This window comes from Entamoeba histolytica, genomic scaffold (genome assembly GCF_000208925.1).
Source record: "Entamoeba histolytica HM-1:IMSS scf_1104750518611 genomic scaffold, whole genome shotgun sequence".
Classification (NCBI taxonomy): domain Eukaryota; phylum Evosea; order Mastigamoebida; family Endamoebidae; genus Entamoeba; species Entamoeba histolytica.
The window spans coordinates 74,116-98,586 of NW_001914877.1; the positions used below are offsets into that span (position 1 = coordinate 74,116).

The 24,471-nt window shown below is 25.3% G+C and overlaps 13 protein-coding genes across 13 annotated transcripts, besides 7 other annotated features; 6 read left to right on the top strand and 7 right to left on the bottom strand.

Moving 5' to 3' along the window:
- Positions 1 to 30: 30 nt before the first annotated feature.
- Positions 31 to 3,081, bottom strand: EHI_155530 (chromosome partition protein, putative; the record flags this gene model as incomplete). The annotated part of the gene is made up of 1 exon (XM_650697.2): positions 31 to 3,081. The coding sequence occupies one exon, from the start codon at positions 3,079 to 3,081 to the stop codon at positions 31 to 33; it is 3,051 nt and encodes a 1,016-aa protein (XP_655789.2).
- A 146-nt stretch (positions 3,082 to 3,227) lies between these two features.
- Positions 3,228 to 4,883, bottom strand: EHI_155540 (uncharacterized protein; the record flags this gene model as incomplete). The annotated part of the gene is made up of 1 exon (XM_650696.2): positions 3,228 to 4,883. One exon carries the CDS (start codon positions 4,881 to 4,883, stop codon positions 3,228 to 3,230), a length of 1,656 nt encoding a protein of 551 aa, XP_655788.2.
- Positions 4,884 to 5,095: 212 nt separating this feature from the next.
- On the top strand, positions 5,096 to 5,499 carry EHI_155550 (uncharacterized protein; the record flags this gene model as incomplete). The annotated part of the gene is made up of 1 exon (XM_650695.2): positions 5,096 to 5,499. One exon carries the CDS (start codon positions 5,096 to 5,098, stop codon positions 5,474 to 5,476), a length of 381 nt encoding a protein of 126 aa, XP_655787.1. The 3' UTR covers positions 5,477 to 5,499.
- A 72-nt stretch (positions 5,500 to 5,571) lies between these two features.
- Positions 5,572 to 6,519, bottom strand: EHI_155560 (uncharacterized protein; the record flags this gene model as incomplete). The annotated part of the gene is made up of 1 exon (XM_650694.1): positions 5,572 to 6,519. One exon carries the CDS (start codon positions 6,517 to 6,519, stop codon positions 5,572 to 5,574), a length of 948 nt encoding a protein of 315 aa, XP_655786.1.
- A 339-nt stretch (positions 6,520 to 6,858) lies between these two features.
- Positions 6,859 to 8,514, top strand: EHI_155570 (glutamyl-tRNA synthetase, putative; the record flags this gene model as incomplete). The annotated part of the gene is made up of 1 exon (XM_650693.1): positions 6,859 to 8,514. One exon carries the CDS (start codon positions 6,859 to 6,861, stop codon positions 8,512 to 8,514), a length of 1,656 nt encoding a protein of 551 aa, XP_655785.1.
- Positions 8,515 to 9,147: 633 nt separating this feature from the next.
- On the top strand, positions 9,148 to 9,701 carry EHI_155580 (Myb family DNA-binding protein, SHAQKYF family; the record flags this gene model as incomplete). The annotated part of the gene is made up of 2 exons (XM_650692.2): positions 9,148 to 9,534; positions 9,591 to 9,701. The coding sequence occupies 2 exons, from the start codon at positions 9,148 to 9,150 to the stop codon at positions 9,699 to 9,701; spliced, it is 498 nt and encodes a 165-aa protein (XP_655784.2).
- Positions 9,702 to 9,828: 127 nt separating this feature from the next.
- Positions 9,829 to 10,347, bottom strand: EHI_155590 (uncharacterized protein; the record flags this gene model as incomplete). The annotated part of the gene is made up of 1 exon (XM_650691.1): positions 9,829 to 10,347. The coding sequence occupies one exon, from the start codon at positions 10,345 to 10,347 to the stop codon at positions 9,829 to 9,831; it is 519 nt and encodes a 172-aa protein (XP_655783.1).
- Positions 10,348 to 10,638: 291 nt separating this feature from the next.
- Positions 10,639 to 11,790, top strand: EHI_155600 (uncharacterized protein; the record flags this gene model as incomplete). The annotated part of the gene is made up of 1 exon (XM_650690.1): positions 10,639 to 11,790. One exon carries the CDS (start codon positions 10,639 to 10,641, stop codon positions 11,788 to 11,790), a length of 1,152 nt encoding a protein of 383 aa, XP_655782.1.
- A 38-nt stretch (positions 11,791 to 11,828) lies between these two features.
- Positions 11,829 to 13,318, bottom strand: EHI_155610 (uncharacterized protein; the record flags this gene model as incomplete). The annotated part of the gene is made up of 2 exons (XM_650689.1): positions 11,829 to 13,106; positions 13,193 to 13,318. 2 exons carry the CDS (start codon positions 13,316 to 13,318, stop codon positions 11,829 to 11,831), a joined length of 1,404 nt encoding a protein of 467 aa, XP_655781.1.
- Positions 13,319 to 13,445: 127 nt separating this feature from the next.
- Positions 13,446 to 13,627: a repeat region.
- Positions 13,624 to 13,768: a repeat region.
- Positions 13,769 to 14,192: 424 nt separating this feature from the next.
- Positions 14,193 to 14,817: a repeat region.
- Positions 14,818 to 16,180: 1,363 nt separating this feature from the next.
- Positions 16,181 to 16,353: a repeat region.
- A 75-nt stretch (positions 16,354 to 16,428) lies between these two features.
- Positions 16,429 to 16,527: a repeat region.
- Positions 16,429 to 16,761: a repeat region.
- Positions 16,762 to 16,973: 212 nt separating this feature from the next.
- On the top strand, positions 16,974 to 19,230 carry EHI_155620 (uncharacterized protein; the record flags this gene model as incomplete). The annotated part of the gene is made up of 2 exons (XM_650687.1): positions 16,974 to 17,393; positions 17,479 to 19,230. The coding sequence occupies 2 exons, from the start codon at positions 16,974 to 16,976 to the stop codon at positions 19,228 to 19,230; spliced, it is 2,172 nt and encodes a 723-aa protein (XP_655779.1).
- Positions 19,231 to 19,334: 104 nt separating this feature from the next.
- EHI_155630 (uncharacterized protein) lies at positions 19,335 to 20,657 on the bottom strand (the record flags this gene model as incomplete). The annotated part of the gene is made up of 1 exon (XM_650686.2): positions 19,335 to 20,657. The coding sequence occupies one exon, from the start codon at positions 20,655 to 20,657 to the stop codon at positions 19,335 to 19,337; it is 1,323 nt and encodes a 440-aa protein (XP_655778.2).
- An 835-nt stretch (positions 20,658 to 21,492) lies between these two features.
- Positions 21,493 to 22,668, top strand: EHI_155640 (tRNA isopentenyltransferase, putative; the record flags this gene model as incomplete). Its single annotated transcript, XM_650685.1, has 1 exon — positions 21,493 to 22,668. The coding sequence occupies one exon, from the start codon at positions 21,493 to 21,495 to the stop codon at positions 22,666 to 22,668; it is 1,176 nt and encodes a 391-aa protein (XP_655777.1).
- A 35-nt stretch (positions 22,669 to 22,703) lies between these two features.
- Positions 22,704 to 24,227, bottom strand: EHI_155650 (uncharacterized protein; the record flags this gene model as incomplete). The annotated part of the gene is made up of 1 exon (XM_650684.1): positions 22,704 to 24,227. The coding sequence occupies one exon, from the start codon at positions 24,225 to 24,227 to the stop codon at positions 22,704 to 22,706; it is 1,524 nt and encodes a 507-aa protein (XP_655776.1).
- Positions 24,228 to 24,330: 103 nt separating this feature from the next.
- Positions 24,331 to 24,471: part of a repeat region that runs on past the window's edge.

The window sequence follows — 24,471 nt, forward strand, 5'->3', positions numbered from 1 at the left end:
AGAATAATAACCGTTTTGAATTAAATTGTTTTAAATGCCACAAACTCCAATCTTCTTGCAAGCAGATGCAACTTTAAATTTAACTGGGTCAAACACTTTAACAGCAACTTCAGTTAATCTCATAGCAACATCAATACATCTAGCTTGGTTTTCTGGTAATTCTTTATTGCATCTATGATGAAGTCTTTCTAAAATTATACGATCTTCTTCCCTATTTCTTAATGAAACTTTGATTATTCTTCCAAGACTATGGCAATATCTGCAATTAATAATTCCTCCAGTACAAACAACTTTTGGTTTGACTGCATCTTGTAAGAATTTACGTGTTCTAATAGCTTCTTTCATTCTATGTGCATCTTCAAGACTTCTTTTTTCTAAACTTTCTACTTCTTTATCTAATCTATTTAATTTTCTTTCAGCTCTTTGTTGTTTATGTGGAATTAATTCATATAAAGCAGCTCGTAATGTTTCTGGTCTTTTAGCAATTAATTCAGCTTTTCTCTTCTTGTCTGATTCCATTCTCTTTTTCAATTGAATGAGATATTCTTTGTTCAATGCCAAATACTTCTTCATAATAATTGTTCTTTGATTTTCTAAGACGTTGATTTTCTTTTGGACATTTCTCTTAATCTTTTCAAGTGCAGCAACAACACCTCTAGCAATTACTTTTTCATTATCTGCAAGGAATGGAAGTCTTTGTTCTGCAACAGCAATTTTCTTCTCTAAACGAGTTAATTGGTGTCTAACATGTTTCAAAAGATGTTCATTCTTAATATATACTTTCTTCTGTTTATTGAATCGTTTTTTAATAATTCTGAATGATCGTGCCTCAGATCTTCTAACATATTCACTGTGAATCTTTTCTAATTTCTTATTGATCTTATACAAAACAATTTGTAATTTATGTGCTTGTAAATAATTATACTTTCTGCTGAAGAGAATTCTACATTTCTTTATTTCACAAATTCCTTTTCTTAACTTTCTAGTGATTTTAGTATCTTGTTTAGCAAGTCTATTTAATTCAGCAATGACTTTAGATTTTCTAACTTCCCATTTAGTTTTGTATGCAAGGAATTCACTAATTTCGGCTTGATATAATTTATTATATTTAACCTTTAACATATCAACTTTTTGTGCTAATTTCTTTCTCATGCTTTCAAGTTTAACAAGTTTCATTGTTAATTTACCATTTCTACCAAGGTATTGTCTTCTCTTCCATGGTTCTGTTGAACTAGTGGCTAACTCTTTATTCTTTTGAATCTTTCTAGAAATTACTCTAATTCCATGTTTGGCTTCATGAAGAGCTGCTTTAGCTCTATGATAATCTATCTTAGTAACCATTAATCTTTGTCTCTTTTCTTCTGCAATAGCTTCATCAACTAATTTAATTTTCATTCTAAAGTCATTAATTTCAACTTTCAATGATTGGATTTCATTCTTAGCATTCTTGATAATATAATTCATTCTCTTTCTAGTAATAACTCCAGCACATGCCTTCTTAAATTTAGCAACTCGAATTGTATTCTTCAATTCTTTTACACTAGCTTTAAGAGATCTAACCATTGCTTTCATATGTTTGTATTCCTTAATAGCAATCATTCTCAATTTCTTATGCATCATACCAATTCTTAATTGATGCATTCTAATAGCTTTCATAGAATGTGAAATCTTTCTTGCAACATGTTTTAATCTTCTATAATTAATAGAAAGTCTCTTTCTTAATAATCTTTGATTAGCAGGACATAAGTCAAGTCTTCTACCGTACTTCTTCAATTGATGAATTCTACCAACAACCTTCTTCTTATAAACTTCATATTCTTTAATACTTAATTTGTGTTCAGTAATTCTCATATTAGCATCAATGATTTTCAATTTCAATAATCCTCTCAAAATAGCATGAACTTTTTGAATAGAAATATTTTTCATATCTCTGATATCTTTCTTCAAATTATATACAGTACTCTTAGCTTGGAAGAATGCAAGTCTAGCTCCTTTAAGTGCAATAGCTTTCTTTTCTCTTTTAACAAGACTTCTAGCTCCATTGTATGCTCTTTCGGCTTTTTTGTATTGTCTCTTCAAATAACTGACTTGTCTCTTTGCACTTCTTAATGCTGCCTTCTTTATTTTCTTTTCAGCATGATACTTTTTATTATATTCTTTCATTTGTTGTTTCATTTTATTAATTTCTACTTTTCTAGCTTTTCTTTCAGCCTTTCTTCTTTTTAAAACTTCAATTCTTTTCTTAATCATCTTTTGTTTCTTCATCAAATATTCTCTTTGTGATGATAATTTTCCTCTCTTTCTTTCTTCAACAACAACTGCAAGTCTTTCTTCAACATGTTTAATATGTTTTTCAACTTGGCTCAACATAGCAAAAACTTTAGCATATCTCATAGCTTTCTTAACTAATTCAATTCTCTTATTTTGAATCTTCTTAGCATATTCTTGTTTTTGTTTTAATACATTAGCCAATTTAGCTCTTAAATATTTACCAATACCTTGTAAATGAACAATCTTTCTTCTCATAATGGATTTCTTACTTTCTAATTGTTTCAATTGTCTTTTAATTCTATTTTCTTTAATAGTAAATTCACGAACAATCTTTCTTGCTTGATTCTTTTGGATTAATTGAAGAGCTCTCTTTTTAGTAAGATTAATTTTCTTTCCTTTTTTCATAGCTTTCATTTCCATTTTTGTAATTTTAGCTTGCATAGATGTTCTAAGTTCTTTAATCTTTAAAATAGCAGCTTTCTTCTGAGAAATTAATTTTGTTCTTTTAATTTTAAGTGACTTGCGTGTTTTTGAATAAATATGAAGTCTTTTTTGAAGTCCTTCAATTTGGGTATTAATCTTTTTTAATTTACGATGAATCTTAGATGTTTTTCTATCAAATTGTCTCTTCTTAGCAACTTCTCTTAAGGCAATCTTTCTAGCAATCTTCTTTTCAATAGAACTTCTCATTTTCTCTGAGATTTGTGCCTTTTCTCTTTCATATTTATTATCATCTTCAAGTTCAAATTCTTCTCCTTCAATATTTACAGTATTTTCTACATCTTCTGCAAATATTTGGGCAATTAACATAAAGCAAAGTATGAGTTGCAATAATTTCATTGCTCTAAAAAATATAATTTTAAGTTCTGTCTTATATTTTTTCCATTGATTTTTCTTATGTTAATTTTAAGAAATTTAAAGTAAATCAACAAAAAAACAAAAAATGTAATTATATTTTATTTAGGAAGGTAAAAAGCCAAAGATTCTCTTCTTTTAAAATTATTATTTCTTAATACTTGTTGCCAAGCTGAAACTGATTGAAGAATATCTATTTTAGCTGCAGAAGATGGATATGAACTATTTTGCCACATTAAGAAAGTTCTTGGTTTAAGTAATGGGTCAGTTATTGATTTTCCAACAATTTCTAATCCAAAACAAGCGTCTAAGAATGGTCTAAATTTTTCTCCTTTTTTCTTTAGTAAAGAAGTTTTTAAAGAAGTAATTTGATTTAGTTCATCTGATGAAAGATATAATTTACAAAATTGTAATTTTGCACCATAAACTACAGTCGAACCTTTTTTCTCTTTTTTACAGAGAATTAATACGTCTGTAAAAATGATTAAAGTTAATGCTTTCACTCTATGTTTGTAATAAACAAATACATCATATTCAGAAATAAAACTTCTTGCAGCATTTACAAATTCTTCTCCAATAATTTTCTCAAAATTTGTTATTGTAAGATTATATTCTTTTAGTAAATCCATTTGCTTTTGTTTCTTTTTTGAGTCATTAATAAGTTTTCCTAATCCATCAATCTTTTCTTTTAATAATGCCAAGTTATTTGACCACTGATTTCGTTGAGTCCATTTACAAAGGTCTTTTACTAACATAACATATCTTGGAATTCTTTGAACAGGAAGAATTAATAATGAAAGAATTCCATTAGAACTCATTGGTTTAATTGTGGTATTATCACACATATCATGAAAGAGCTTATTTTCTTTTAATTCATTTTCAGCAGTAGTCCTTGCGTTATCATAATTATTTACAAACGATGAATATAACTTAAAGACATCTACAAATTTTAAGAAACACTTAACCATTTGTTCAAACCTTAAATCTTCATTTCCATCTTCAATACTTTTAGCTTCACCATAAATGTCATTTAACTCAATTTGAAACTTTTTATTTGTAAAATAAATTGACTTAATACCTGCAAAAATAATATCACATGTTTTTTTAGGAAGTATAGATTTATTGTAACATGGTTCCATATATTCTTCCATAAGGATTTTTAAGTTTGTTACATATGTTGTTTCTGAAGATAATAATTCTTTGACAACTTTGAATCGTTCTTGTTTGTTTTTTATCCCATGAATAATGGAACTTTGCCTTTTTGTAATTCCATTTACAAAACCAGAATTATGTCTTGAACCAAGTTTTGACGTTCTTTTAGTGATTGATATTCTATTTAACTCTTTTCTATTAAGAAAAAAATTCTGAGTTTCGTTAGATTGATACCTTGTGATTGTTTTTCTTTTCTCTTGATTTATATCATCAAGAATAAGAGTACTTCTCTTTTTATTAAGAAAAGATGGGTGATGTGACATTTTTGATGAGTCTTGAATTACTATTTGTCCTTTTGTTTTAGTTTTTGAAATGCTTTGTCTTACATTTTCATTATCCCATTTTTCAATATTTACCGATGTGGTAAAAGGGTTAATTGTTTGACTGAGTCGTTTGTCATTTATAGGTAAAGTCATTTGTTCACTGTAGTTTATTACTTTGTTTACTGGCAAAGAATATCTTGGAACAATAGAAGTTCTTTGAGAACGAGATGGGACGTCAGTTTTTGTAGAAATTTGATATACCCTTGTTGGAAAGGCTGTCATTGAAACTGAGAGTAATTGAAAATAAGTATCTTCGTTGTATTCTATTGACATAGAAGAGATTTTAAGAATATTGAGATTAGAGAAAAGTGTAGAACAATAAAATAAATTCTATTGCTTGGGGAAGAGAGATTAAAGAAGAATGAAAAAGAAATAAAAAATGAAAAGAAAAAAAGAAAAGAAAACTAAAAAAATCATAATTTTATAAATAATACATGAGAATGTTTATTTGGTTAGCTTTTCTAATTGGTGTTTTTGCACTTAATCTTAGAGATAGTCTTGATGATTTTTTAGATAACTTAGATAATGATGAACTATTTCATGAAGAAGATGAATATAATGAAGATGAAGAATATAACTTAGAAGATGAACTTGAAGAAGAGGAAGATGAAATGGATTATGAGTCGTATGAAAATGATGATGATATGTATGAAGATTTGGATGAAAATGAATTTGATTTACAACAAGTTGATGTTCAATTTCCATTTTCAAAAGAAGTTGAAGGAAATACCCCATCAACAATATTTGATAGTGCAGAACGATTATTAGTAGAACTTCAAATACCAGCATTTGCTGGATTACGACCAGTTTATTAAAATTTAAATTATTAATTCTTCTTAATAATTTTTATTATAATTTAATAGTTTTAGTTAATAATTAAAACGAATAATCATATAAAAAAGATGTTTATTTAAAATGTTTCTGAGAAACGATTATATCGCTTTTTTTGAATAAATTCATAAATGAAAATAGCAACTACCATCAATACAATAATTGCCATAATCACTACAGTGACAATACCAAACCACATCCAGAGTTGCCAGTCTTCATGTTCTTCTTCACCATCTCCAATTTTTGTAATATTTAACAAAAACATTCTTTCTTTTTCTGAGGTTGAGAGAAATCCAACATGAATATTTAGTGTTAAATCTGGATGTATTTCTATTTCTAAACGAGAACCAACTCCATTAAAACATTGAATATCAGCTGTTTGAAATGAATTAATAGTCTTTATACATTTATCTCCATTAGTTACAAAGATACCAGTAACTTCTTCACTATAACCACATGTATTTATTTCAAGAATATCATCAGTGTTTGATTTAATTTGATAAGTATATCCATAAAGATTATTATATGAAGTTGTTTCAAATTGACAACTATCTGAAGAAGACATAAGTAAAGATGGGACAGTTGCCATATGAAAAAAGGGGTAATCAGAAATAGTTCCAATAGTATCATTTTGTTGTGGGATATATTTTAATGAAAACTTAATTGATTGATTTTCTACTAATGCAGTAGATGAAATAACAATGACTCTATATTGAAGTGTTGTTGTAATATTTATATCTTTATTTTTCTCTAATAAAATACATTCTTTTGAAGAACTACTTTGTAACATTACTGTAAACTCTAAAGAAGAAGTAGTTTCATAATTAATAACTGTTTCTTTAGGTGAATCAAAAATAAATGAAGCAGCATAGACATTTTCTATAGATTTTGAACATTCAGTAATATTAACAGTTTCACTACTCAAATTTGTACTTATTTCAATAGGAAGATTAATTGGAGTACTTGTAGGTAATGTCCCTAAACTTTCAATAATCAATAGATTGAATAACAAAAAATTAATTATCATTTATTTTTTTAAGATCGTTTTGTTTTTATTTTTAAAATATTTCAAGAACTTTTTGATGTATTAATAAAGATCTCATAATATTTAACAGATTTTTTTTTTTAAAATGAAAACCCTCAATAATTTGTCATTTGAATGGGGAAAAAATAGAATCGTAAAATAAATATAAAAGAAATACTAAAAAGGAATTAAACAAAATCAAAAAAAAAGGAATAAATACGTGTTGATATATGTTGCCACGATATAGTAAAAAGAATAACAAAACATAATTAATTACTGAAAATAGATTTACCCTATTATAATAAAAAGGGAAGATGAAGAAATAAGATTATCTAAAATTCAATGTCTAGTGCAGTTGAACCAAAACAAAAATCACTTGTAGGAGCTAAAGGAAAACTCTTATTAAAAGGATATAAACCAGGTATGAAAGTTTGTACCCGTTTCCCACCAGAACCATCAGGATATCTTCATATTGGACATATGAAAGCTGCTATGTTAAATGAATATTATGCACATAGTAATGGAGGAGAATTAATTCTTAGATTTGATGATACTAATCCACTTAAAGAAAGTGCCGAATTTGTTGATAATATTATTAAAGACTTAGCTACAATTGGAATTGTTGCTGATAAAATTTCATATACATCAAATTATTTTGGACTTTTAATGGAATATGGAGATAAAATTATTCAAATGGGAAAAGCTTATATTGATGATATTGATCCAGAAGAAATGCATAAAGGAAGAATGGAAGGAATTGAATCACCAAATAGAAATAATTCTCTTGAAAAGAATATGAAAATGTGGGAAGAAATGAAGAATGGAACTGAATATGGAAAGAAATGTGTTATGAGAGCTAAAATTGATATGAAACATAAAAATAAAGCATTAAGAGATCCATCATTATGGAGATGTATTGATGCACCACATTATAGAACAGGAACACAATTTAAATGTTATCCATTATATGATTTTGGAGTTTCTATTATTGATTCTATTGAAGGAGTTACACATGCACTTAGATCACAAGAGTATTCAGATAGAGCACCATTATATGATTGGGTTGTTGATACATTTGGAATGAGAAAACCAATTATTGAAGTCTTCTCTAGAATGAACTTTTCATATGTACTTCTTTCTAAAAGAAATCTTAATACATTTGTTAAGAAAGGACTTGTTGATGGATGGTATGATCCAAGATTCCCAACTATTCAAGGACTTATTAGAAGAGGACTTACTCTTGAAGCTATGAAAGAGTTTTGTCTTGCACAAGGATCATCTAAAAATATTAATTTGATGGAAATGGAAAAGATTTGGTCTGTTAATAAGAAAGTTATTGATCCAATTGTACCAAGATATAATGCAGTATTAAAAGAAGGTGTTTGTACTGTTAATGTTACTGATGCAGTTGAAGAAGATAAAGAAGTTCTTCTTCATAAAAAGAATGAGTCTCTTGGAAAGAAAACAGTACATTTCACTAAAGAAGTACTTCTTGATGGAGCAGATGCTAAAGAAATTGTAAATGGAGAAGAAGTTACTTTTATGGATTGGGGAAATGTTATTATTGATAAAATTGAAGGTTCTAAAGCTGAAGCACATACTCATCTTGAAGGTGATTTCAAATTAACTAAAAAGAAACTTACATGGATTTCTTCAAAAGATCCAGTTAATTTAGAATTAAGAGAATATGATTATCTTATTACTGTACCAAAAATTGAAGAAGGAATGGTACTTGATGATTATATTAATCCAAAATCAATTGAAATTTTTGAAGCACTTGGAGAATCTGCTATGAAAGGATTAAAAGAAGGAGATAAAATCCAAATTCAAAGAAAAGGATATTACAGATGTGATAAAGCCTTTGATGGTAATAAGATTGTTCTTATTAAGATTCCAGATGGAAGTGAAAAAGGTCCAAAAGTTAAAGCTGAAATTGAAGTAAAAGAGAAGAAGCAAAAGAAACAACCAAAAAAGGTTGAACAAAATGAGAAACACTAAAATTGAAGTGTTTGGGATTTATTTTATTAAGGTTTTAATATTTTAAAAATTTCTTTTAAAATAAAGAAAAGAAAGTTAAATTAAAATTAATAAAGAAAAGTCATAAAATTTAGTTATATTTAAAATAAACTTTCTTAAAATTTACTTTTTAATAATTAATTAATTATTTTATTATAAAATAAATAATATGAAAATAATTCTTTTATTTTAATGATGATATTAAATCAATTAATAAAAGTTAAAATCAAAAATTAATATTTCATTTTGTTGAATCTTTTAAAAAAGGAGGTTAAATTTTAGGAAAAATAAAAAAAAAATACCAAAATATTGAATGATTTTAATTAATTGCATAATGAAAAATAAAGTTCTTTAATTCATTTTCTTCTTCTTGTTAGTTAAGTTCAAAATGATGAATTGAATTTTAACAATTCTCTTATTAAAAAGTTTTATTAAAAGAGATAAATTGAATAAAAAGAGAATAATTAAACATGAAGTTTCATTTGAATTTAGTTTACTTCAGAGTTTATGTTTAGATAACAAAAGAGATTCATAACAAATGGTAATAATAACTATAAAAAAGAATGAGATATTTAAAATCAATTTTATCTTAAATAATCAAAGTTTATTCCTTTAATGGAATATCAGGGATTTTATAATTTACCTTCCCCTTTATGTCCTGAGTTTAAAGAAATGGCTTTAGATATCTATATGAATCAAAAATATTTATTATATAATTTGAATCAAAATAATATTAACAGAGAAGAAAATGGCTCATCACAAGATATATTTAAATGTCAAAATGATCAATTTAATGAAAATAAAAATCAAATTAATTGTGATGAATCACCTCCTCAAAAAAGATATTGGACTGATGTTGAATGTATTGCTTTTAAAAAAGCTATAAAATATTTTGGATATACAACAGCAAGAGGAATAAACACTTTTCTTATTTCTGCATTTGTTGGAACTCGTACACCTACTCAAGTTCGTTCTCATGCACAAAAATATTTTATGAAAGAAGTTTGTTATTAACAAACATTCTTAAAAAAAATTCCATGAAATACTAACTTTTATAGAAACCTTTTGATGTGGAACTTAAACTTTCAGAAAAAGATATTGAAAAACTTGAACTTATTCAAAAAAGAAATTACCTTCGAACCAATTGTTCTAGAATTGACATTAGTTAATTTCTACATATTGTTTATAATCATTTATTCTTCTTCTTTTTTGATTCTATTTATTTATTAAAAATAAATAAATAAGAAAAAACCAGTCATTTAGAATTTTGTTTTGAATCACAAAAATAACAATCAGTTACGCAACAGTATTACGAACTTTTGATGGTGTACATAAAATAGAATCTTTTCCTGTTGGTTCTTCAACGATTATAGAATTATTTTTTTCATCTAATTTAAGAATAGTATTTTCTTTTAATATACTACTGTCTGTTTTAATAATAATTGGTGCAACTGAAGTATTTTTTATAATATTTTGTAATAATAATTTAAGATTATCATTTATAAGATTGATTTCTTTTTGATAGTCAGTTGTTTCAGTTAATACAGCTTGATGGGTTGTTCTATTTGAATTATCTTCTTTTAGTTTTAAAGATACATCACCATCATTTCTTTGATAAATTTCTAATTTTACTTCTCCAACTTTTTTCTCTGTTGGGGTGAAGAACTTAATTGGATGAAAAATTAATTGGTAAAGAGAAGAGAAAAATCCTCTTCTTGGTTGATAAGGTTCAACATCAAGACTACTATATTCATAAAATCTTTTTCTAGCTTCAATTCCACTTGCTGTAGGATTAACGTTAATTTGGTTTTCCATCTTGGTTATGATTTCTGAGATGATTATCTTTTCCTTTCTATTTGTGATTTTTTCTTTTCACTACCAATTCTTTATTAATGCCATTTTATTATTATTGGTTATTCTATAGTGTTTTTTTACTTATAATTGGTCAATTCTTCTAAGAAAATGCCATTTCTCAACTCTTTTATTTTTAGGGTTTACTAACCCTACATATTTTTTCTCTTTTCACTTTTTTATTTAGAAAAAAATGAAAATTGATTACATGATATTATCTACTTTTTGTGAAAAAGAAAGATACTATAAATTTGTATGCCCCCTAAGAAAAGGCATAATCCCTCAAGTCAAACCTTAGATAATGCAAGTCAAATGATCAATAGTAGTGATGCTATAAAAACAAAAGACCCATTACTAACACCTCCTTCTTCACCAAAACAAATTAAATTACCAGTTCCGTTACAAGATGATCTTCCAATATGTAAATTTGGGAAGAGTTGTAAATTAACAAATCCTTTACATTTCAAAAGATATTATCATGGGAAAGATATTGTAATTGATGTTGATAATATGTCTTTGCAAGACTCAATCACGAATATCGCAACAATAATGAAACAAGAGTCACCACAAAATAAAATAACATTATTTGATGCATATAAAACCTTATTAGTTTGTGCATTAGAAGAAAACAAAGTTAGTGGGGAAGAAAAACGGTTAATTCGTAAATATCAACATGCAATGAAAATAGATATTGATCAACATGCAAGCATTTTAGGTCAATTAGGATGGACTGAAGAAGATTATATAGATGGATTTAGAACAGTAAAGGATTATGATGTTAGTAAAGAACTAGAGATGTCTCAAAAGAATGAAATTGGAATTGTTTGGATTAAAAATGGAAGTAAAGAGTTTGGAGATGAAGGTGAATCAGTATTTGCTAAGGTACACACTAAATTTTTCCAAACGATGTCTGGGGCACAAAGTAATTTTACTATTGTCCAAATTGGAATTATTGTTAATAAGGCTTTAAAAATGCAATATTTTGCTGAAAAAAGTATACTTTCAAAGCGTGGATTTGGAGAAGAAGAATGGGCTTTTCATGGTTCTTCTATTGATTCTATTCAAGGAATAATTAAAGAAGGATTTAAGTTACCAGATGATGTTGATGCTGTAAAATTAGATTCAGGGTATTTTGGACATGGAATATATTTAACATATTTCAGTGATTATGCATTATTTTATTCTAATAGCAGAAATTCTAATCAAATGGTTTTATGTCAAATATTACCAGGTAATGTATTTAAATGTAAGAAAAGAATGGATGGAAAGAAGTGTCAAAAAGGATATGATTCTCATTTTTCCCCAAAAGGAAATGAGATTGTTATTTTTGATCCAAAACATATTTTACCTAAATACATCATTGAATTTAAAGTTAATGATGCAAAACAAAGACAACAAGAGTACTAATTAAATTTATTATTAAAAGATATTTTAAAAAGATTAAATTAATCTTTTTCTTCAATAATTTTGTATCTAAGATAAGGTGGACGTAAACCTAAAACATATTCTTTATGGTGGTCTTTTGTAAAGACAGCACATATTATTCCAATACAAGCCAGAATGAAGAAAATACAAATAACTAAAAAGTATCTAATGAAATAGTAAGTATTTTCTTGGAATGAATAAATCAAAGATAATAATACGGAAACAGAGTTCATAATTTTAATTAAAATTGTAACTACACCATAATGCATTGAAATAGTTTCATATGTACAATTCTCATAAATAAATCTTCTAATAGTTACATTCATTGAAGCATTTACAAATCCACAACAAACACATGCAACATAACTTAATGGTTCAGAAAATACTACAACCATTTGTAAAGTAGTTTCTATTATTGTTGCAGCAAGCATTATTAACATCATAAATCTTGGACCCCATTTATGTAATATTGGAGGAACAATAAAGAAACAAATGAAATACATATAGAAGAATATATTTTCTTTAATTTCAAGGTTTAATTCTGAAGTATGGAAAATATCTGATTGAACAGTAGAGAAGAGAATTGAAACATATAACGGTCCATATTGAATTCCAACAATACAAACTAGTAATAAAAGGAAATTCTTTTCATGAAGCATATCACCAATAATTGTAATAAATTCATTAAATATATAAAGAAAATTATATCTAAAGGATTTAATTGGTGGTTTTGTTGAATGTTCTTGTAAAAACAAATAAGGTATCAAACAAAGAATTCCAAATACACAAATTCCTGTAGTAATATAAATTGTTCCTGTTGGTTTAACAACTTCTGAAGATCCAAGTTTAGCAAGGGCTTGAGTGTTAGAATTAAAATATTGTAAATTAGGTAATATACGAGCAATATAAATATAAAGATTTCCTGTTATCATTGACATTAAAATTGATAAATGATCTGCAAATTGATGTAAATCTGTTGTTGAAATAAATGGAATTTGTGACCCATGCATTGCTATTGCTGCTTGTGGTAACCATGCTGTAAAGAATAATAAAATAGCAAATGCTGAATAATGATAAATCCAACATGCTGCAATATTAAAAATTAAGAAAAATGCTGCAATAACGATAATTGTTTGTTTTTTCCATGCATACCGTACAGCAAAGCAAAGAATAACAAAATTTATAATTCCTCCAAGAATTGAGCACACAAGAATAACTGCTGAAAAAATTGCAAGTGCTGTAGTATAATTAACACCTTCTTCAATAAGTAATAATAAGAAAATAATATTAATACGATGCTATTGTATTTAATCATTCTTTTCAAATATTCTTTTTTAATAAAACTCTTATCATTTGATTTATTAATTTTATTAATAAAACAAACTGTAAATTCATTTGGCATTTCAACAGGAATTTGTCCAAAAGACCATAATATAACATTAAGAACTGAACGATGTTTCATATCTCCTTCATTCAATCGTGCTTCATGTTCTTCCCAAGCAATATTCATTTTTTATTTATTATTTTTAGTTTCTATTTCTAAAAAAATTAACTTGAAATTCTAAATTAATAATTCTATTATAACTTGTAATATAAAACATTATTATTCGTTATATCTTTTTTATTTTTTATTTTTAACTTTTTTAAATTAAATTTAACTGTCAGTAAATAACTTAAATAAAAAACCATTTATGTCAATAACATTTGAAAAGACTTTAATTAAATAGAAGTTAGAAACGTTGAAGAAAATGATTCTTTCAATTTAAAATGATGAAAAAAAAAATAATTATAAGTAAGTCCTAATTGATTTCTTTCTTCTATTGAACTAAATTCTATGCAAATATTATCAACTTAAATTATTCTTCGTTTAAATTGTTATATGATTTTAATTTTAATAATTATGAAAACAATTCATTTCTTTATTGTTGTTTTAACAAGAATATATCAATAAAACGCTGTTTATTTTTCTTTTTCAATATCAATACTCATTTATCAATCACTTTTTCATACCACCCATCTATTTGCAGTTTATAATAATTATTATTAAATATATTTCAAATTTATTACTTAATACTTCCATATTATTAAATATTAATAAGTAATACTTCAACATAATAACCAATATTATACCATATTAAATATTATTAAATAATACCACAATCATAATCATTATTTCATAATAATCATTAATAATATATTAATAACAATTAATTAATATTGAATGAATAATATCTCACAACATACATCATCATAATCACTTATTAATTGATATTTCATTATTTGATTTTGTATTAATGTTTGTGTTGTTTATGGTATTCATTATTCATTTCTCATTCATTTTCATTTAATAAAATAGAAGAATAAAAATAATAAAAGAAGATAAAAAAAAAAAAAAAAAAAAGAAATCAATTATGATTAACCTTATTTTTAGGTTTTTCATCATGTTGAGAAGTGAGCGAATCAGTTTCTTCAACACGCTTTATTTCTATTCAAATAAAGTTTTTGCAAGCATGCTCGACTTAAATGGTTCCTCAATTAAGTTGCTGCCTGACTTTTATTTTGATTTTAATGAGTAATATAATATTTCTCATTCTTTATATTGTTGTTTTAAGGAGAGTATATCCATAACTTACTGTTATAGCTCATCTCCTTTTACCTTCGACACCCCTTAAAGAAATGCTATTCCTTGATAATGTCCTTATGTTTAATTTTTGTGCAACAATATCAATTATATATGCGTCTTCTTTAATAAATGATAATTCTTAATACATAATACCTCCTTAGTAAATAATAATCCTTATAATTAATAATGAATAACAATACACGTTAATGAATAATAATCTTTTATAATAATCACTTCTAATAAATATTAATAATAATAAACAGTTAGTGTTGAATAGATATTATCTCACCAAAGGCACGTCATGACCAGACGATAACTGGGAGATTCGAAGCATGGGATTATTTTAGGGTTTCATGTGGTGTCTCTGACGTGCCATCTTCGAATCTTAAAAATAATAAAAGAAGATAAATAAAATAAGAATAAAATAAGATAAAATCAATGATATTGTTATTATATTATTATGTTATTTTAGTTTTGATTTTATATTTATTATTTTATTTTTATCTTTTATAATCATCATTCATTTCTTCTTTTTGTCATTTCCTCTTTGATTAACATCAACAAATTTCATTATATTTCATTTATTCTTGTTGTTATTTCATTTATTTCTTCTTTTATCATTTGTCATTTCTTGTTTATTCATGTTTGTTGTATATTTTATTATTATTATTTATTTCATGTTGTGTTATTCTTAATTATATTTCTTATTATGTTTTGTTTAGTATTATTTAAATAGAAAATAACAATAAGAATGAATAATAAATAATAACATAAATATGTTGATGTATTTTATCATTTCTTTATTTGTTTATTATTCTTATTTCTATTATTTTATTCATTTGATTCATAATGAATTAATTCAATGAAATAATACAAATAAATTGTTTATTTATTTTATTTCTTTCTCTTTTATTCTTATTTCTTTTCTTATTTATTAAAAAACACATTCATTGGGTGTGAATGTTTCAAATGAAATAAAATAAATCAACATTGAATTATGTCAATTTTTAATTTACCATTTCATTCATTGGAAGATGAACAAAATGTTCAAATTCTTCATTGTTTTGTTTTTATTCTTTTTTAGTTCATTTTCAATTATTCAAGATTGAATCATTTCAATTACTATGATTCGTTTTGGTGTGAAACATTCTTTTCCACAAAGTGCATTTTCAATTTCATTATATTCAAAAGACTGTTGCTCACAATATGATTTTGTTTTCTTATTTTCTTTATAAACACAAATATCATCTCCATTAGACCCAAATTCAAACAAGCATGTGCTTGTTTGATTCCACAGTTTAAATGTACAATCTGGTTCTTTAATATCAAATTTCTTCATTCCTTCCATTCTTCCATTTGATTCTAATGAAAATACAAATGATTTTGAATCATTTATATAATCACCATCTTCATCAATTTTAGAATTAACATATCCTCCAAATTTATTTCCATCTTCATCTTCAATCATAATTATTATATGTTCTTTATGCATTATTCTTTCTCCAAATACTGATGTATCAACATTCCAATCATCTTTATCTGAATCAAATAGTACATTTCCTATTTTTCTATTTGTCCATTCTTCTAGTTGTTTAATAAACACAATATCCATTTTAATTTAATTTGATGTTTATAAGTTCAAAATATGAATGTTTAAATAATTAATACATGTTATGAATACATCAAGTTAATTATTATTTTTATTATTTTAACAAATGGCGTTTATTTGTTATTTATTTGTTTATAGATGGAAGGTGGTACGTCTGAAACACCACACACAAACACCAGTACAATTAAAACTTCGACTCTCACAGTTATTATCTGGTTATGACAGTGTCTTTAAAGTAGAAATGTATGAGGTAATGCTTCAAATAGCGTAACAATTTATTATAGTGGAATATTACTTATTGTACTTTAAGAATTAGTATTTATTAATAAAAAAATTATAAATATATATGGAAATACTATTCAATGAAAATGATCTACTAAAGTGTGGATAAGACTAAAAGGAAATTAGTCATAATATAGTGGTAATGAAATATTTTCTTCTCTCATTCGTAAAATAAAAAAAAATAAGAAAAATGAAATTCCTTAAAATTAAGACAGAAAATAAACAAAAGGTTAAAAAGAAGAAATAAGCAGAAGAAGGATGAGAAGACATTAATAAGAAAAAATAAAGCAAAGAAGTGATTTTTTCATTTTGCAAGAAAAACCTAAATGATAAATTAAACAAAAAGATTACTCTTTTTTAAACAGCTCAGGGATTAATCTCGGCTAAACTAGGAAGAATATATGAAAAATCTATTAACACTTAACTAACTAATTTTTATTAATTCCTTTTTATTGAGATTTTGTTTAGAGTTGTTGATTATTTACCAGAAAAATATTAATAAATCTAAAAATATGAAAAGACAAATTTAAAAAAATCATAAAAAGGGGGAAAAAATAGAAAAATCTACTAGTTTTCAAACAAAAAAGTCTTATAAAATTCTTTTCGTCTTAAAAAACTAAAAATGATAAAAAAACTCTCACCCATCCTGTCATGTTACCAAAAGTATTTGAAAAGGGATCTCGACTCTTAAAAGTTGACACCGAAACACCTATAACCAGTGATTATAAGCAATTAAGTGAGTCTCATCGTAAAAGTGTTATTTCAATATTATCTGAAATGAAAAACTTAGTTGGAAAATTAAAAGAGTCAATTAATTGTATTCAGTTGATCAATAATGAACTAGCCACAATGTATTCTTCAGGAAGTTCTATTATTCAAGTTGAAGTAAAGTCATTTATTGATTCAACAGAAGGATTATCAATGAAGTCATTACCAATGCTTGAAAATGAAATTGAGTGTTGTGAGACATATTACAAAGATTTATCTAAGAAGTTTTCTCATTATAGGAGTAATAATTATCAAGATTATTATGAACAAAGATTTGATGTTATAGATCCATGTATTCTTCTCGTTTGTATTTTGTTTTTGATTATTATATTTTTATAATACTTTTATAGTATTTTTATAATAATACACAGAAACTTATTTTTAAAAGTATATGAAACTTGTTATTGGTTTAACAGGAGAGAAAATTGGTTCATTCAAAAAGTTATTATATGATGCTGTTCAAGATGGTCTTTCTATTCCTAAATCGTACACATTATTAGCATCATTTAAATCTATATGTGAAAACAGAGTTGGTAGTCTATATTTAGAAAAGTGTCTTACAGATATTGGAGAAGAAAGAAATATTCAATTTTTTAGACAAGCAATGTTATATAATAATATTACATCACCAGATGTAAAAGAATGGGTTGCAAAAGACGTATATGAAACATTTATTTGTACAGGAAGTAGTAAAGAATTACAATTAAGTCAATCAATAAAAAAAGATATAACAAATAATTATGCAGAAGCAAAATATGAAAATTTGTTTAATGAAGCAAAAAATGATATTTTTGAATTAATGGAACGTAAAGAATTCTTTGACTTATTTAAACAATCATCATATTTTAAAGACTTAACTCATCGTCTTACAGCTCTTGATGATAAACAATTACTTTCTAAAGATATAGAAATGGCACTAAAAATTTCAATGAATGATGAAATATATGTTGATGTAGCAAAATACCTTATTCCTTATAACTTAGTTGGGTTTACTGATGAATTTGTAACATGTGGATATACTGCACCAACATTAATGGGAATTATTAGTGATAAAGAGATTCAACGATTTGCAACAAATTCAGCTGATGTTAAAAGGTTACAAGAATTTTGTCAATTGGCTCAAAAAAGTATGATTGAAAAATCAAAAACATTAACAAAAGAAGCAATTACAAAAGTAAGGTCAATTCAAAATAATTTTATTAAATATGTGGAAAGTAATAATGAAAATGTTAAAAATACATTATCATTCATTGAGTATATTCAAACTACACCTGAAGATAAAATGACAATTTCACAAATCCTTTCTCGTTCTGAAATGGCTTTTATTGAGTTAAAAGCAAAACATCATGTTGCATATAGATTGTTAAAGAAATGTGATTCCGTTCAAGAAATGCAACCAATTCTTATTCAATGTCAAAATGCATTAATTAGTATTCTTGTAGATGAACATTTAGAGGAATATAATAAATCTTTATTTTGGAAACCTCAATTTAAGAAAACATCTAAACGTTCTGAACGTTCTTCAAGAAGTAAAATGTCTAAAACACCGGATTTGGTTCAATTAAATACTTCGTTCTCTCCTTCAAGAAGAGCATTTACTCCAAGAGTTGATGGAATGGAAGTACTTCCATCTCCAAGAAATTTAGAAGAAGGAAGTAAGAGAGGTAAATTATTAGCATGTATATCTCAAAGTGAAAATGATCTTAGACTAACACTTGAATACTATTCCAGAACATTTAATCAACCAGAAAAACAAGAAAATAAAATTGAAGAAATTAGTGAATTTATTAAAAATAATATTCAACCTAAATTAACATTAATGAAGGAAAATCTTTGTTCAATTAAATCAAATGAAGAATATGACAAATATAAACCAACTATTGAAATGTTGGATAATTACATATCCTTTATTGGAGATGAAATTATTTATCCTCAAAAACCTAAAACATTTATTGTTAAAACTAATGACCTAACATTAAAAGATAATTTGATAAACAATTTAAACAAGTTAGATATTATTGAAGTTAGTCTCAATTGTATTCTTCAAAAACTTTCTTCATTAGCAACCAATTTAAGAAAAGGAACTACAACAATAATGAAATATGCAAATATGATTCAACATTTCTCCATGTCATTTTAAATGAATATTAATTTTTCTCTTTCTTTAATTTATTATTAGTTTTTTTATTTCTAATAAATGGATGAGAATATACAGTATTAATATTTTATATTTATAAGAGGGATTTAGTTAAAATTTACTTCATTTGAAAAAGTAATTGGTGATTGTATTTTTCTTTTAGTTAATAAATCTTCAGAACTTTCTTCACAAACTCTTTTTCTTTCTTCATTTTGTTTTATAGCAGAGAAAGAAATTGGAACAACAGGTAATAAATAAGTTTTTTTTAAAGAAGATGCAAAATAACAAGGATCAACATATTGTTCATAGTCTTCATGAAGTAAATGATGGATAACAGATACAGCATGAATGCATGGAGTTCCTGTTCTTTGAAATTCCCCACAACTACATGTTTTCTTTTTTAAATCAATACAAAGTGGAACAGAAGTTTTAGTATAATAAAGAGGAAATTCACCATAACATTCTATTTGAGAAGCACCTTCTATTTTCCATTCAATATCTTTATTTAACCAATTCACCAATTTACTATTTGTAAATTGTATTTGACGTCTTCTTGATTCAAATAAAGAACTAATTGTATTAATAATATTACAAAGTGTTTTTGTCATAGTTGTGTCAGAATCATTTAACTCAAATTTATAAATAGATTCATTAGATAAATGAATATTAGAAATAGTTTTTGTTATTGAATCTTGTCCATCTCCAAGAATGTCTTGTAATCCTTCATAAACAAATTCCCATACATCAATATTTTGTAAAGCAAGAGCAAAACATAAGGGTAATGGTTGTCTTTCTCCATCCATACCACTAATAATGACCATATGATATCCATTATTTAAACAAATATCAGACGATATTAATGAATGTTGAAGATATGGTAACACGTTTTTAATTACTCCAAAAACAATTCTAACCATTTGACCTTGAATAGAAGCACTAGATCCTGGATTTTTTCTTAGAAATTCCATTACAACTTGACTTATCCTTTCTATTTTTGGTTTACTTCCTTTTTGAAGTCTTGAAATAGTTCTTCGAGCAACAGAAAGTCCACTCTTTTCTTCTAAATATTTAGCAACTTCAGTTGATGTTCCTAAAAGTAATTCTGGTGGTAATACTGATTTAATAAAGTCTGTTCCAAAAAACTTTTTTGGAGTTTTTCCTTTACAACCATTTCCATGTTTTAAACAAACTTCTCTAACAACCCAAGGTCTACCAGGTAATTTTGAACTTCTTGAAGCACGTAAAATAGCAGGACAATTACATTGAACAGCAAAACAACAAGTTAATGAAAGATATTCTTTAGAACTTCTTATGACTTTCCAATATCGTCTATCATTAGGATTAGCTACTCCATTAGCAATTACTGCTGCCTTTAAGGCTGATTTTGATGGCCAAACACCATTAACCTCTAACTTTTCATCATAACTCATCATTGAAGTAACACAAAACGGAGATTTTAATCTGGGACATCAATGGATGAAAAAATTCATTATTAAAAATTTATTTCTGATTCAAAAGAGTTACTATTTCTATTTTTAAGTCTTGTTATTGAATTTGATTCGCTAATTTTCAAGTGATTTTCAAGTGAATAAAGATAGAACCTTATTTTATGTTTTTTAATCTATTTTTTAATTAATCTTTGAAAAAAAATTGACACTTTTGACTATTTCGTATAATTAAATTAATGTGGAAATTTTGTTTTGTAGTTTTAATACTGACATTTTTGACTCATAATATAAACAGACCCAAACTCGCCCCATATTCGACACACTAAAACCCTGAAATGGTAAAAATTGTTAAAAAAAAAACAAAATTTTGCTATATTAGAGGTTTATAATAAAATATTATTTTAGAAATTTAAAAAAAATGGAAGTCACAGAGTGACCCTCATTAAGTTATTCTTGTTTGGATTACTGTACCTACAACGAAGGAATAGTTTAATTGAACATAGGACTCTCCAAACAGATCAACGTCCGGACAATCAAACATATTCCTCATCCACTTAGGATTGATACTTTCTATCTAATGGTTCGAGGAATTTCCCAGGAATTTTTAATAGTTGAAATGAGACTATCAAACTCCTACTCCAAACCTTGTAACTTCCAATAAAATAATAAACTATTACTATAAAAACAAATAAAAATAATTTATATAATTATTATGGAAAAACAATCAAATAAAAAATAATTTAATAATTAATGATTTTAATAACAAATAAAAAAAAAAAACGAAAAAAGAAAAAATGATTTAGTCTTATTGGTTTAAATGAATGAACCTATTATCAAAAATGATAAAAAACAAATCATTGTTGTTATTGGTGCTACAGCAAGTGGAAAATCAACTGTTGCTCATCAAATTTGTAAAAAGTTAAATGGAGAAATAATTAATGCAGATGTAATGCAATGTTATAAAGGAATTCCTATTGCAACTAATAAACCAAGTGAAGAAGAAAAACAAGAATTTCATTATCATCTTGTTGATTTTGTTTCTTCTGAAGTGAATTATACTGTACAACAATGGGTAAATGATGCAGATAAAGCAATTGAAACGATTTGTTTAGAGAATAAAATACCAATAATTTGTGGAGGAACTTCATATTATATTGATGCGTTACTTTTTAGACATCAACCTAAAGATTTAATTAAAGTTAATGAATCAAAAATACTTCCATGGAAAGAAGATGAATGGTATAATAAATTAAAAGAAATTGATCCAATAATGGCAGAAAGATTACACCCGAATGATATTACTAGAATTAAAAATGCTTTAATATATTATATTCAATATAACCAACCAATTAGTAGTACTTTTCTTAAAGAACATATTGAAATGAAATATAATCCAATAATTATTTGGGTTGATGCTGATATTAAATTACTTTACCAAAGAGCAGATAAAAGAGTAAATATAATGGTCCAACAAGGAATGGTAGAACAAAATATGAAATTTATTGAAGAACATGAAGAGGAATTAAAACAATTAGAATGGAAATGGGGAATTTGTATGGCAATTGGATTTCAAGAATTTATTGAATGTAAATTAAAAGGAACACCAATAGAAATTGCAATTGAGAATGTTAAAATTCATACAAAACAATATATTAAGAAACAAATAAGATGGATAAATAATAAAATAATAAAAACAAAAAAGTCTTCTATTATTCATTTTATTCATCATGAAAATGATATTCTTCAATTAGACTTAATTTTTCAAAAAATTAATGAACAATTAAACTCTAATTGTAATTCATTTAATACAATGACTAAAGAAAAAGAAATTAAAGAAGAAGAAAAAACAAAATTAATTCAATGGAAGAAATATTATTGTGAGATATGTGGTATTATATTAAATGGAGAAAAAGAATGGAATATTCATTTAATATCTAAACGTCATAAATACAAATTAAAAAGAATAAAAAAAACACAAGAATATATCAAATAAATTTATTATTTAAAATAAAAAAAAATACATTGATTTTAAATTAATTTTTCTACTAATTCCATTACTACTCCAATAACATAAGGCTCTGAAAATTTTAAAATTCCTACTATTATTTTTAATGCTTCAGTATCACATCCTGTTTGTTTTTTTATTTCATTAATAGTTTGAAGAGTAAGTTGACCATCATTATATATATCTTTTGATTTTAGCATTGTAAATATAATATGTGCTTTCATTGCAAGAATATCACACATTTTAAACATTAAAGTATGAAGATAATCAGCTTCTTTATCAGTTCTAATTGATAATATAATTTTTGATAATGGAACAATTAATGGAGTTGAAGGTACTGAAACAAGAATTTCAGTAATTGGAATAGTTGCAATAAATTTTGTAATTCCAAGACGTTGAGAAGCTTTAAATAAGAAATAATTTAAACGTTGAATAAAATATTTAATAATACATTGAGTAGAACTTCTAGCAATTGTTTGTTTTAATGGATCAATTACGCAAAAAGGAAATGGTAAAGAGAAATATAAATTTTCTGAGAAGTTAGTTAAACACATAGTTCTAAAGAAAGGATTTGGTTGAAATAATATTCTAGGATTAATAGGAGAAGATAATGGTTGATTGTATATATCAGGTATATCTAATGGATAACATAAATCATAAACAAATTGTGATTCAGGATAATTATCAGAAACAATTAATGTATAATATGAAGTTAAATGACTTGTTATTATTTTTTGTATAAATTCTTCTGATGGAAAATTATTAGGAAGTATTAATTTCTTTTTAATTTGTTTAGAAGTAACACTTAGAAGATATTCATCAAAATGATTAATTAATGAAGTTAATGAGTCATTTAATAATTTATAACTTTCAATATTTTTGCCATGTTCTTCTAAATGTTTTAATTGGAATTCAAAAAAAAGGAGATTTAAATTATCAAGAAAAATGTCCCATAAAAATGTATTGTTTGATATATGAATATTAGAAGGAATTAACATAGTAAATGTAACTGAAATAATAGGAAATTGTTGATCTATTAAAGAAATCATACAAGGAATATGAGCTGTATAAACAATATCTTCAAATTTTGAATCATTAATACCAACAATTCCATAATTATAAATATAATATCCTGGTACTTTTGTTTTTCTTTCAAATTCATTTTTTAAACAACTTTTCATTGGAATTGATTTTAAATATTGATTCATACAATATTTTTCAATTAATTGTTGTGGATGTAATTTAAGTAAACTAGGATTATCGTATCTTATATATAATTGTTTATCTAAATAATCAGGAAATAATTTTATATTAATTGAAGATATATGTATAGATTGGTGTTTCATTTTAAATTGTAAATTGTTATAATGCCATGGAACTTTTTTTAATAAATTCTCATTATGACTTCTTATTAATTTTTCAAAATTTAACCAAATAATTCCCCAATGTTCACATATATCTTTACATTTTATATTCATTGTTTTAAAATTAGGAAGTAAATTTTTTCTTTTCTTTTGTTGAATTAATGGTGTTGTACTTTTTATCATTTACTAAATTATAAGTTATCCTTTTTTTAATTTCTTATTTTTCTTCTTTTATCATTTTTCTTTTGGAATTTTCTCTTCTTTTGTATTTTCAAAATATCTTATTAGATTCGAAGATGGCACGTCAGAGACACCACATGAAACCCTAAAATAATCCCATGCTTCGAATCTCCCAGTTATCGTCTGGTCATGACGTGCCTTTGGTGAGATAATATCTATTCAACACTAACTGTTTATTATTATTAAT